At 42.0% G+C, this 12,719-nt stretch overlaps 1 protein-coding gene across 7 annotated transcripts in view; it reads left to right on the top strand.

The window, feature by feature from the left end:
- Positions 1-12,719, top strand: part of baiap2a (BAR/IMD domain containing adaptor protein 2a) — a 74,930-nt gene that overhangs the window by 52,894 nt on the left and 9,317 nt on the right. For all 7 annotated transcript variants that reach the window (XM_033645584.2, XM_078161681.1, XM_078161679.1 and 4 more), the window contains exons 7-8: positions 7,289-7,441; positions 10,946-11,188. In XM_033645584.2, coding sequence (XP_033501475.1) covers positions 7,289-7,441; positions 10,946-11,188 — 396 coding nt within the window. The remainder of the gene's footprint in view (positions 1-7,288; positions 7,442-10,945; positions 11,189-12,719) is intronic.

The following is a 12,719-nucleotide window of genomic DNA, read 5'->3' as shown; positions in this document are numbered from 1 at the left end:
AACAATGGCAACAGTGCTCACAGAGCTAAAGGTGTTACCCAGTGGAGAATGATTGGGTGGGTGCTACACTTTTGTGACAGTATCCGCCATATGAGCACAGTCCAAAACTGTGGCAATAAGCTAGCCAGTGATATACCCACATGCACTAACGTGCACTTTCAACCAGGTAGCGTGACTTCATTCTCTGCTCAAGACACAATGACTCCACTATATCTTCACATAGCAAATAGTTGTTTGCTGCTATATTAATGTTCTGAATGCTGCATACAGATCCTCTAAAGAGAGTGTGAAAGTGTCTTATTTTGGTAAAGGTGATATTTAACCGCTACATGTGGATAACACGCTGAAAACATTATTATTATAGAGTATTTTTTTGTAACAGTGTCAGTCTCCATGACTAAGACAGCAGGCATTATCAACTTGTCAAGATAGTTATATGTCAAACAAGCAGTTGCGTGAACAAAGCAATGTTTGCTTTGGGCTTCATCATTCGTGTGATTATTTCTAAATCAAAGCGTCCTGAAACTGAGCAGCTCAGGTGAAATGAATTTTAATGAGTTGAAACTAACCCTCGGTGTTGGACATGACTTAATTAGTTATCTGTCACACACAGTTTTCCGTCTCTTAACTGCCTACTTTGAAGGGGAAGTAGTGACAGGGTTCTTTTCCCACATAGACATACACGTGCCTACAAAGATGCGCTATTAAACCCTGACTGTAGGCCTTCACTGTGGTGGTGTTTACAAGTCATTTATTGGTTTAGTTCTGCAGCCAACTGAGAGAAATGACGCTGCAGAAAACTGCAACACCATGACAGCTGTTCCTTCAAAAGGATTTCACAAGAAGCTTGAAGTTTGATTGCCTGGAGGGGTGGGAACAAAAATCTCTAACAGGTCAAGGCTTGCCAGGTAATAACTGAGCTGCCGTTGATCTTGCTGTGTGAAGTGTGGTCGTCCATGACAGAATGAGATCAATAGCTGGACTAGAAACATGATTCTACCAGCACTTACGGATACAATGTTTTGTAGAGTTTATTGAGTGTGAAAACTTTGCTCTATGCTACCCACTTTGTAGAAACAACCCCTTCTCTATCCAGGGCTTTGAGTGTATACAGTCTCACACACACACAAACATATGCCCTTTCCTGTCTAGAATGGTATAGCAGTGCTGGATTGATCTGACTGCTGTGTCACATTGAGTTTGTTCCACTGTGTCAAGACTGCCATGAGGAGATGTTGACTGTAGTGCCATCTCAAGGCGTTGTAGTTGTGTGCAGCAGCCCAGTTTTGCTCTCAGCAGGGCTTGGGATGGGAGGGGTTTTTGAGCACACTAAGCCAGTAAATCTCAGTGAAGAATAGCATGTTGTTACATGTTCCTGACTGCCTTGTGTGTTTGATAATTAGGCCTCTGTAAGGTGAGGTGAAGCACAATTGGGCGAAAAGAAACAAGAATGCGGAATCTTTTATTGCAAGAGAATTAGATTAAATAGAAAAACACAAGCCTGAATCCGTATCAGCAGCCCATAGAGGCTGTAATGTTCATTAAAACCCAGGACACAAATGCAGTATGTTGGACTTATTGACAGTTTTGCATTTGTCTGAGGCCTATGAGGAGTGGTGCTAATTTAGAGTTTGTCTTTAAAGGCCTCAGGGGCATTAGAAATAAAACAGTTCATTCTCTGAGGAGTAGCCTACAAATCTGCTCAGCTAATACAAAATATCTTCTGTGCATCGTGGCATTTCTTGGCAATCCTCTCAATAGACTTTAGTATTTGTTCTAATTGGAAGTTTAGCTGGATTGTAACAGCAGAAGAAAGGTCAGGGGTTCACTAAAAACTTTCGGATACACCCTCCGAGTACAGTAATGCCATATTTCATTGGCAGTAGTTTTAACTGTGTGATACAGTAACTTACTACTTACTTACTAGTCTCACGTAATCAGACCTATCTTCGAAGCTCTGTGGCAGAGCTAGAGAAAGGTCTAGAATCACTGATCATCTATCTGCTATAGTGGGGAAAAAACACTGGCTTGTTTTTGTTTCTTTAAACCAATCACAGTCATCTTCATCATCATCGGGCGGTGATAAGCCCAGGATGCAGCAACGGTGCTCTTGCAAAATAGTGTCAGGGGTCAACTTGTTTTGGTGGAACATTTGCACACGGGGACATTAACAGCTGTATGTCACTGTGATTCAACTTTCACTGGTAAAGAAGACAAACATAATTTAATAGGTGCCCTAAAAGTGAAGCATGACTATGCTTAAGCTCTGGTGGAACTCACTGGACCCGTTCAAACCCCAGATGATTTGCTGTTTGTATGTGGCTCTAGCAGAGCATTATTATGAGATTATCAAAGAAGCTTGTGTAAAGGGGACCGGATTGGAACATCAGTGAAGTCACTGTCACTGGTGCATGCCTCTACTGAAGTTAAAAGACGTGGCAAATCAATTCCAACTGGTCATGTCACACAACAGATCAGCTTCTGTCCTGGGTTTTCCTTTCCAGCTGTTTCCATGTCAGCCTATGGCCTTTGGGTTCCATCTAAGGGCCTGCCTGATAATCCTAGCATTGTGTTTTGGGAAGGTGTGACCGATCCATCCTCATCTTCTTCTTCTCTGCCAGAGAGCATTGTTGCTGATGGTATCTGGCCAGTGGAGGCTCAAGATCCACCTCAGGCACCCGTCAATGAATGTTTGTACTTTCGTCATTGTGGTTGGTCGTCCTCCATGACTCTGATCCATGGGGTAATAAAGGCTTCAGATCCAAATGTTGTTCAGTTGCGTGAATAAAGCCCTTGCTATGCTGATTCTGGCTCAGTATGTTGCTGTGGACTAAAGTTGATGTGGCAACTAGCATAGCATAGCATAGCATGGCAAACATTACATCTTGGTGCATATTGGACACAGAGAGCAGACACAAACTTTCCGTGAGTCTGTATGACTGATCAATTGGGCCCATCTGCGCAGAGGAGGGAGCTCATCAGGCTCTGGACTCATAACGTACAGTCAGTTAGCTGAGGAGAAGAAAATCAATCTCCCTTTTTCACTCATTTTCAGTCTGCTCATTTTCGCTGATAATATCACGGCTTGTGGGCGTATGAGAGAAAAGTCAACTCGTTTGTGGCAGAGTGCCTCAGGCAGGACGGCACACAGAGAGGAAGAGAGCCCTTAAGACCCTGTGTTTAACAATGACACCCACCTAGAGAGGCTAAGATAGTGTCCACTACAAACAAGTCATCTAAGAGCATTCAGTTTAATTTGTGCGGGCAGAGATGGGTTCCCTTTAGGCAATACGAGGAAGTCGAGAAAGTACAAGTAAAAGTTGCTAAGGCAAGATCAACATTTTCTCATCCTCCTCCTCGTCCTCCTCCACCACATCTGTGTTATTCTAGCAGATAAGAGGCACTAAGTTTTCTTTTTTATCTCCTCGCTTTTCATTAAAAAGTAAAGTATGTCTAAGCGCAGTCTGGCAGCGGCCACAGATGGCGGCCGCATTTCATTGATCGCTCTCTCCCTCCTTCTCTCCATCGCACACTCTTCGCTGTTGTCTCTCCCACTTCTCTGTCTGTCTCTTTGTCTGTCGTTCCTCCACTTCCTGCTCTCTCCTGCCTTCAGACACTTTCACTGTGCCATTTCATCAATGGGTAAAGCCCCTGCCAAAATGCTAATCAGCTCATTATGTAGTTCAATGGAGTGGTCCAAGGTGCGGATAGAAAGGGGTTTCATCTAGATAAACTCCTTTGCACCGTATCGGCTGTTAATAAGAGCCCAGACAGAGATAGAGAGGCAGAGTTCAGGATTCAGAATGAATGTCTCGAAATGTTTGATAAGCTCGGAGTTTCTTCAGCTTGGTGTCATAAAATTGAAAAGTGATTCCAACCTGGAATTGTGGTTTCGTACAGATGCAGAAAAAAGGTGTTGTTGGCGTGCAAGTGCAGTAGATAAGCACTGATAAACAAACACACAGCAGATTGAAGCAGGTACTGTAGGTGTAGGTACTTTCTGTTGTGCCCTGGAGCCTTTAATACAATCCTTTTGAATCCAAAGAGTGCTGATGATGAAGGAACAGAAGAGCAGACCTAAGCAGCTCTTAACTATGCAGGAAAAATGCTTTTGAATCCCCACAGGAAGGAAATGAGTATAAACAGTTTTGTTGTTGTGAATCGTACTGTATGCTGCACTTCTAAAAGGGTGTGAATCCTGCCCTTCCCAGTTCTTGTAATCACTGGAAGCTGTATCCATGCAATAGAGTGTATAATGTCACAACTTGTCAGGATTTTGTCCTGAATATGTCAGTGTAAGGGGAACAAAAAGGAGGGCGGCAATGCTGATCAGTTAGAACCTGAATGTAAGAACTGCAGTGACGTATTGCAGGTTTCATTTATGTTCATAACCTCTGCAAAACAAGTCTTTCCAGCTATGATGTAACCCGAGGTCGCTCAGATATAATAGTTGCTGGTGTCTGCCTTGGCTTCTCCCACTGCTCTCATTGTCTTGGGTTACTTTGGTGACCTTTTGAATGGCTGGAGAATTGGGCCATGTGGATTTGACAAGAGGAGTGAGCCCTTTACCTTGTTGAGGTGACGCTCATCCCTTTAACTGAGGGCTGTGCCTGTAAAGAAATACAGCAACTAACTGAACCAGTTTCAAAGCACTTAATTTGAGCTTAAGGTGTACAGAAAGAACAGAATAAGGTCAGGCTGCTCTCGGGAGAAAAATGCGTTCATCATCCTTTCATCCCTGCCTTGCTTGATTTGACAACTTGTGCTCTGTGGATTTGTGTAATGGCGTAAGTGGATTTTTTTCCACTGCTAATGCAAAAGGCCATTCCTCAAAAATGTTTGTGCTCATTGTGTGTCATTTAGTCACCCAAAATAATCCTGCGCTCTTGGAAATCCAAAGAACTAACCTTGTGGCTGTTGGCAGTGGGGAAGTAGTGTGCTCTGGTGATTGCTAAATGAGATACATCTGCGCTGTGCGATGGCACCACAGGATCTTACATTTGGCTGCAGGGAGGAACTCCAACTTAACGAACTTCATTAGCCTTTTTTATCTTCCGTCTTTGTGGAATATGATGTAAAACTTTCTAAAATGCACTCTAGTGCTTTGAGAATACCGAACTTGAGGAATTATGACAATTCTTCTCCCCTACGGCTAAGAGTGAAATGACAAAAATAGCATCCACAGAGTTGATGCAGTGTTTGTCTACACCATTTCCTAACATGGAAGGGCGTTGGAGTCATGTGTCAACAAACAAGTTGGATGTTCAGGACAAAATGTATTTGGTGATGATTACCCATGACATGCTAGCTTTATCTGTGTACAGAAAGAAACACATTTGTACATCAGTGACGCCCCCAGGAATTCTTCATAGGGGTAGCCAGATGGGGCCACTGAAAATCATGGGGTGGCAAACCAAAACCAAAAGCTATAAATAAGTGCAAGAAGTTTGATTATGCTGTTTAGGTATACAGGCTCGTTGATACCTATATAAATATGGAGAGATTAGAAAATAAGGGATTGCTGATGTACTTTGGTTTCTTATTTTACAGTTACTAGTACTAATTATCTGATGTGCGTACTGCATAGACTAATACCGCTACAGTTAACATGTTTTAATGTGTTTTGTATCTATACATGTTAGACGCTTCATTGTTCTTCAAAGAAGCTGGTTGTCCTTTTCTTTAAAAAGACATGATCAGCTTAAATATAAACGAGTGCATTGATTGTAAAGAGCAAAACATTTACTGGGAAGAAGCCATATCAAGTTTAGGGGAGACTTGTGAGTACCCCTAGAACCCATTTTCATTCAGATATCTTGAGAGCTCAAGGGACCCCTTGGAAATGGCCATGCCCAGTGGTGTAATGGAGGGTATATGCAGGTAGAGACGGTATACCTGTGTCTTTTTTTCTGGCCGCTTACAGTATACCCACCTATTAGCTAAAAAACATTGGAATATATAGGAGAGTATACCCACTTTGTCCTTGGTAGCCAACCCACCTATCTAGTTGTAAATTAGCCCTCTTTCTGGCAAGCTATACCGACATGATTGGTACCAATGGATGCCTTACGTCATCTAGTTTCACAAGATACCACTATCTAGCTTCAAAAAGTGAGTGTGCCACAGCCTCTTTAAAGCAGTAATGCAGCCTTCAGTTGTTTTCGCTGGAGGCAGGGGTTATGGCCCCTCTTGACCCCCCCTTGGGGGCACCACTGCTGTGTATGTGTTTTTGATTTCCGTTATATATGAGAAACATACCCCATGGCAAACTTCAACCCAGTCAATACCCCAAAGAAAGGTTCAGTCTAGGTCAAATCATTGCAAGTAAATATAACCCTCTCTTCTAGGTCAGTATTAATCAGCAGATGTTACAGTATGAAAGCCATGAAACTGGACACAGTCGACCTACTTCGAAAACTACAGTATTGAAAACTTGAAGCTACCAACATGCAAACTCTGCCGTTTGTAAATGTCTGATGTGTGTCCACATGGTCACAAAACACCTAAATACAATCTACCTTTCAAAATAAGACTCCTTGCACTGTAGCTCCTCAGCACTGTTTCTGACCATTTGGTGTGTGGTCAGTGAACTCTATGACATGTTCCATTTCTATAGAGCTCATGCTGAGACAAAGTGACACACCAGGTCTCCCCCCTTTTCTGTCTCTGTTACTCACTTTTATGCATACATTAGCACACCTGTTGGCTGACACGTAAAAATGGATTAGAGGGTCTTTGTGAGCAATCCCTCCTCCACACTGCAGGATCTTCAGTCATAATTGCCTTGCCTCTGTAGCATTCGGCAGGGAAATTCTGGCCTGAGAAAGTTACTGACTAAGGCTCTCTACTTGCACAACTATTAGCGCCATGGTGCACTTAACCCCTAATTGCTCCACTGGAACTGTGCAGTGATTGGCAGTACAAGCCTGAGCTGCACTGAGCTGCTGTGTGAATGCATGTAATTGTGTTGAAGTGAAACATGGTGTTATTAAAACAAAAAGTGCTTAGATGTCAGCTAGCTGCTTGGACCATTTCCCCGTCAGTCCTTCTGACCATGGGCTTTACCTTCTGAATATGAAAATGGCTCCTGGCATTAAGCTGTGAAGAACCTGCAGTACATTAGTAACCAGAATTTGTAAAACCTTTAACGGCAATAATAAGGCATATGAAAGAAAAGAAAATATTCAGTGCCCACATTGTTGCTAACACCAGCATGTTGTTACTTTTGTGCACAATTGTGTAGATATTATATCCCATGTTCATGTGTCATTGTGTGTTTTCCCACCAGTTTGTGGAGACCATCAGCAGTAAGCAGACTGAGCTGGACACTTTTATTGCAGAGGGTTACAAGACCGCCTTGTCTGAAGAGCGTCGCAGGTACTGCTTCCTGGTGGACCGCCAATGTGCCGTGGCCAAGAACAGCAGCGCCTATCACGGCAAGGTAAGTGTCACTTGACCACCAAGAAGACTTTTTACAATCAAACAGTGTCAAGGAGAAACATTAAAACCTTAAAATAAGAATAGATAAGGACATGTTTCAGTCATGGTCTACATTCTCAAGAGGACAGCTGTTTCAGTCAATACTGCCACTTTAAAGCCCTATTACAGCCACTGTTACTTCCAGTTTTTTGGTTAACATTCTTTCTCAAACAGAAGATGGGTGTGTGGTTAAAAGTTGGACATACTCCATTGAGCATGACAATGAGATTGACATCTAGCATACGTTTCAAAGCGATAGGATCAATATTAGCATGGGTCATGGTAGCGGTAGCTCCAGCATAACAGGGTGTAGGATTTTTCTCCACTATTTTCACCTGCAGGAAACGCAGCCGAAATTCACTTCTGAATGACGAACATTCATCTTAACTATTTAACCAACTGTTAATATGGGCATCTAGTGTGTTTGCTAGTGTCCATAATGGACCCAATGGCATTTGTTTTGCAGGTACCAACTGGCAGTTGCAAAAACTTTACTTTACCCTTATGTAGCTGACTGTACTCTGTAAATGTTAAATTGTTAACTTGCTCATGTTGAGCAAACATTAGGAGTCGAAAATCTAATGAAACAATCCCAAAATGAAAGCTTACCTTCTTGTTTTGCCAGTGACTCATACAACCCTATGCCGTATGTGCCCTGCAGATGTAGCTAGTAAAAAGGTACATCCTGTGGTACATCCACTCTGCAAACAGCTTTATCTGTTACGTCTTTAACGTAGGCAAAATACAAGACAAGCTGACTTGCTAGCTCACAACAAGATTTTAGTGTTGCTACTGAGATGCAAAGATGCATGATGTATGACCTGCAGCTTCTACTGTAGTCATACATCATCCTCCCATTCTAGCAACAACCTTTTGTTTTTCACTTGTAGCACGGTAGGTAGAAAAAGATTTCTGCACACTTAGTACTTCACGTTATTGTTGAGCTTACGGTCTATAAGACCTTCATCAAAGCATACATGAGGCAACAATGGACAGGCTGGTAAAAGTAACCAATCTCAGTCTAATCACTGGCTGTATGCAATACACCTGTGTGCAACCCTGGTGGTAGGAGCTCCACCTTCTGGGAGTTGTAGTTTTTTTAATGCTGGATGGCAAACTGAAAGGCATACAAATTGAAGCCATATTTGTCTTGTCGGACAGAACCAAAATATAAAACAAGGGTGGAACACAGTGAAAACTTTAACTTTTAGCACAAAAATTAAGCGATTTGTCAAAAATATGTTCAAGATTCAAGTTTATTGTCATAGCGGTTTACACCTTACAATGAAATTCTTTATTACCAGTCTCCCTTTACACTAAACAAAAATAAAGGTAGAACTAAAGTTAGATTTAAGAAAAATAGCTAAATGAATAAGCAGAAACAAAGAAATAAGTTTAAAAGTAAAGTGCAGCATGCCTCATGGAAACAGTTAGTGAGGGTGGTGCAAACTGTGAGGCTGATCCTGACAATGTTGAAATATAAAAGTGGCAAAATATACTAAAGGGAAGCTAATACAAATCCTAAGAAAACAATCTCATTTAAAGTTCAGAGAAAAATAAAATCTATAGGCGTTATTTTATTTAGAGTTTTCCTCAAAAACTATTCTGCCTCATTAGGACTGCGCGGGTGTTGTTTTGACCACATTTGATTGACAGTGATGGCAACACAAGCAAACAACAACTCAGCTGTCATCGTATTTTGAAACGTTACTAAACTCTGATTGGTGCACAGAAACGCATTACATCACTTTTTCCCAGCTGAGCCCTGCCCACTTAAAATGAGCGAGAAAGGAAGGGAGGAAGAGGCAAATATCCAGTGTCTCATTTGATTTAACCATGTGTCACTGAAAGCAAGAAGCTGATCGAGAAAGTTGTTTTTCATCCTTCAATAAAGGCTGTGCACAGATATGAGTTTATTGTCACCTTGAACTAGTGTTTCCTTGAATAATTTGTACACTCATCAGCACTTTTCTGTGGCAGTTTCTCACTAACTAGTGGTTCAGAACTTTTGATCTTTCAACTAATCAGGAACAAAAGTGTCTGTCCCTCATGTTGAAAAAGGCAGAGCTTGTTAGATCAATTTATAAAACTTAGCTTATTCCCTTCCTGCTATTGTGTTGATTCTAGCCAACTTCTCCCCATCTGTCATCTGTGTTTTATTTGAAGACTCACCTGCTGTAGACCATTGTTCAGCAAAAAGAGCAAACGAGGAGATATATAATTCAAAGTCGCATTAGCTTTGACCACTCACAGGGGCCTCCTCATTTTAAAAATTCATTAAGACGGTAGACAATGCCCAGCTGACAGGCATATCTGAAGCCGTAATCCATCATTGCACCTTCGCACGTCTGGCCACCTTTTCGGATGGAGAGCTTCCTCGCTTGTTCAGTTCATGAAAGACTTCAGTGGGGAAAATAAGCGTTGAATGTAGATAAAGATGGACTGGAATCAAAGCTCAGTGCAACAAACGGGACAAGAGTGGCAAACAGTTTCTTACGCATTTTGTTTACAGCAGTCATTAGAGAGTTTTGTAATACCTGCTTGTTGTTTTCACATCGCTGCTGACATTTGAAGCTAAGAACCTTTGAATCCAAACAGATCCCCCCCTCTTTATCATAACATCAAAGGTAATGGAGCGATATTAACAAGGCTTTAGTTTTTTATGCTTGCTGTTTTGTCCATTATCCAAGAATTTGATATTCTTCGGTAATGAAGTATATCAGTCTCTGGGGATTACTGGTGGGTGTCAGCTGCCAGCCTGAAGATGTGGCTGGAGGAGGACTGTGTGTGTGTGTGTGTGTGTGTGTGTGTGTGTGTGTGTGTGTGGACTGTGCTGCCGCCTCTTTTTGCAACATGGAGTCTAGTCATTAATCAGGATGGGGCTGTGCGTAGGAAGAGGTTACCTTCAGCAGACTGAAGAACCCTCTCCCAGAGGGTTCCTAGTGTGTGTTTGTCTTTGTGCAAGATGGAGTGTGTGTGTGTGCGTGTGTATGAAAGAGGGAGAAAGAGATGGTAGGAGCTGCAACTTACTACGTACAAAGAGACAAAACTGTCCATGTCTTCCACACGTGTGTGCATGTATGTATACCATATAGTCACACACAGTGTGGATTTCAGTCTGTTCATTAAACTCTACTTCTGTGGTTGTAGAAAGAACAGCCGTGTCCACAGGCTGTGAGATGCTGCAGTGGGCAGCATGGTTGTATGTCTGTCCATCCCACAGCCTCACCCACGCAGCACATTACCATAGCTGTGCAAAGGGCAGTGGTCAAGGCTACAGAGTGAGAACAAACCTCTGAGAACTAAATGCTTTTTTTGTAAGAGAGAGAAAATAGGGAGAAAATTGAAGGTTTAGCAAAGAAAATGCTTAACTGAGCTTTTTCTCTGGTCACGTTGCCGCTACATCAATATCATATTTTTATGTTTGTGTGTGTGTGTTTCTCCAATCTTTCCTCCCTGCTTCCAGGGTAAAGACCTTCTGACCCAGAAGATCCCAGTGTGGCAACAGGCTTGCTCAGACCCTAACAAGCTGCCAGAGAGGGCCATGCTCCTGGCCCAGCAGATGGGCTCTGCCGCCCTCGGGGGCACGAGCCCCCTGCATACCTCCAAATCCAACTTGGTCATCTCAGACCCTATCCCCGGGGCCCAGCCTCTTCCTGTGCCCCCAGAGTTGGCTGTTTTCATGGGCAGTGGCATGGGACACCCAGCAGTGAGTTTGTTTTCTGTTTCTATTTATTTTTTATTTGTCCTCTCTTCATAAGGCAAAGCGGTTTTGGTAAAAGAAACTTTAAAGGTCCCATATTATGCTGATTTTCAGGTTCATATTAAGATCTGGGGTTTCCATTAGAACATGTTTACATGCTTTAATGTTGAAAAAATACTTGACTTTCCGTTTACAGTCTGTGCTCACTCTCTGTCTGAAACGCTCCGTTTTAGCGCCTGTCTCTTTAAGCCCCCCCTCCTGATTGGTCATTGTTTCCAGGTCTTCCACATCTGTGCTTTCAGCTTCTCTGCACTGCCATTTCAGCAAGGGAATGACTGTAAAGTCACTGTAACAGCACGTTCTACCTTTACATAGTAGAGTTGTGACATCACAACTTCACAGAAGTCCTGATGGCTTGCTTAAAGGCACAGTTCCTGAATACGGACTGCCTGCATTTCTCTGTGATACTTTCACATGGGGCTGGGCGATATGGAGAAAATCACATATCTCAATATTTTTTACCACATCGTAATGTCGATATTGCGACAGCATTTACACAATGGGATTTTTGATAGATCATCATTAGTAATGCAGCTCTATCACTTTACTTAAATATGGCCTTTAAAACCAAGAAGAGACAGCACCTATGATATTACGATATCAATAATGTATATGGTATCTAGTGTCATATCAAGATATCAGTATATTGCCCAGTCATACAACACATGGCAGTGGACTAATTAATATACACAAAGAGAATTTGGTTGAAAATGTCTCATTAGATTCTTCATCACCCCAAAGCAGAAAGCACATGCTAAAGGGAGAGGCTCCCAAGTGCTGGAAATTGTGCAGGAGCCAGGATGCAAATCACTGGCATCTGTCTTGGGAGTGTCCTGTAATAAGACAGTTTCGGTCTGAGGTGCACAAAATACTAGAGGGCATTTTTAACATAAAAATACCTTTCCTATTTAAAAGTTTTATTTAGGAAAAGCTGACTTGCAACCTGAGTACTTAATTGATGTTTTGATATCCGCTGGTAAGAAAGCCATCACAAGACATTGACTTCCTTCTTCTCTAAAAAAAAAAAAAAAAAAGACATGGAAATATGGAAATCTGACTTTCTACAATATGGGACCTTTATGCCAGAGCAATTTGAATTCTGATGATGTACTATAGACTTAGATATGATGTCACAGACTTATTAAAATGTATGGCCATTTATACAGACATTGTCCTTGTGTTTCTTAAGAGAACTGAATTACTTAACTGGAATCATTTCAAATCCATTTCCTTACCACTGTGAAGGAGCTAACAGTTCTCGCCTAATATAAGCCTGCCCACCTTTGGCCCTCCATAAAGATGCAAATCAGACGAGCATCTCTTTAGTCTCTTTCTGAGGATGGCACTGGGGTTAATGAGCTGTTTAGAGTCTGGATTTCCAGCTGGGCAGCTGCTAAAAGACTTTGATGAACTCTCACTAGACTTCGGGTCAACTCCAAACTTATAAAGAAGCTTTTTTATTCAAGTTTAATTGTGA

Source organism: Epinephelus lanceolatus, chromosome 18, assembly GCF_041903045.1.
Source record: "Epinephelus lanceolatus isolate andai-2023 chromosome 18, ASM4190304v1, whole genome shotgun sequence".
In the NCBI taxonomy this organism is placed as follows: Eukaryota; Metazoa; Chordata; class Actinopteri; order Perciformes; family Serranidae; genus Epinephelus; species Epinephelus lanceolatus.
Note: the sequence above shows the minus strand (reverse complement) of the source record. Positions and strands in the feature narration are given on the sequence as shown.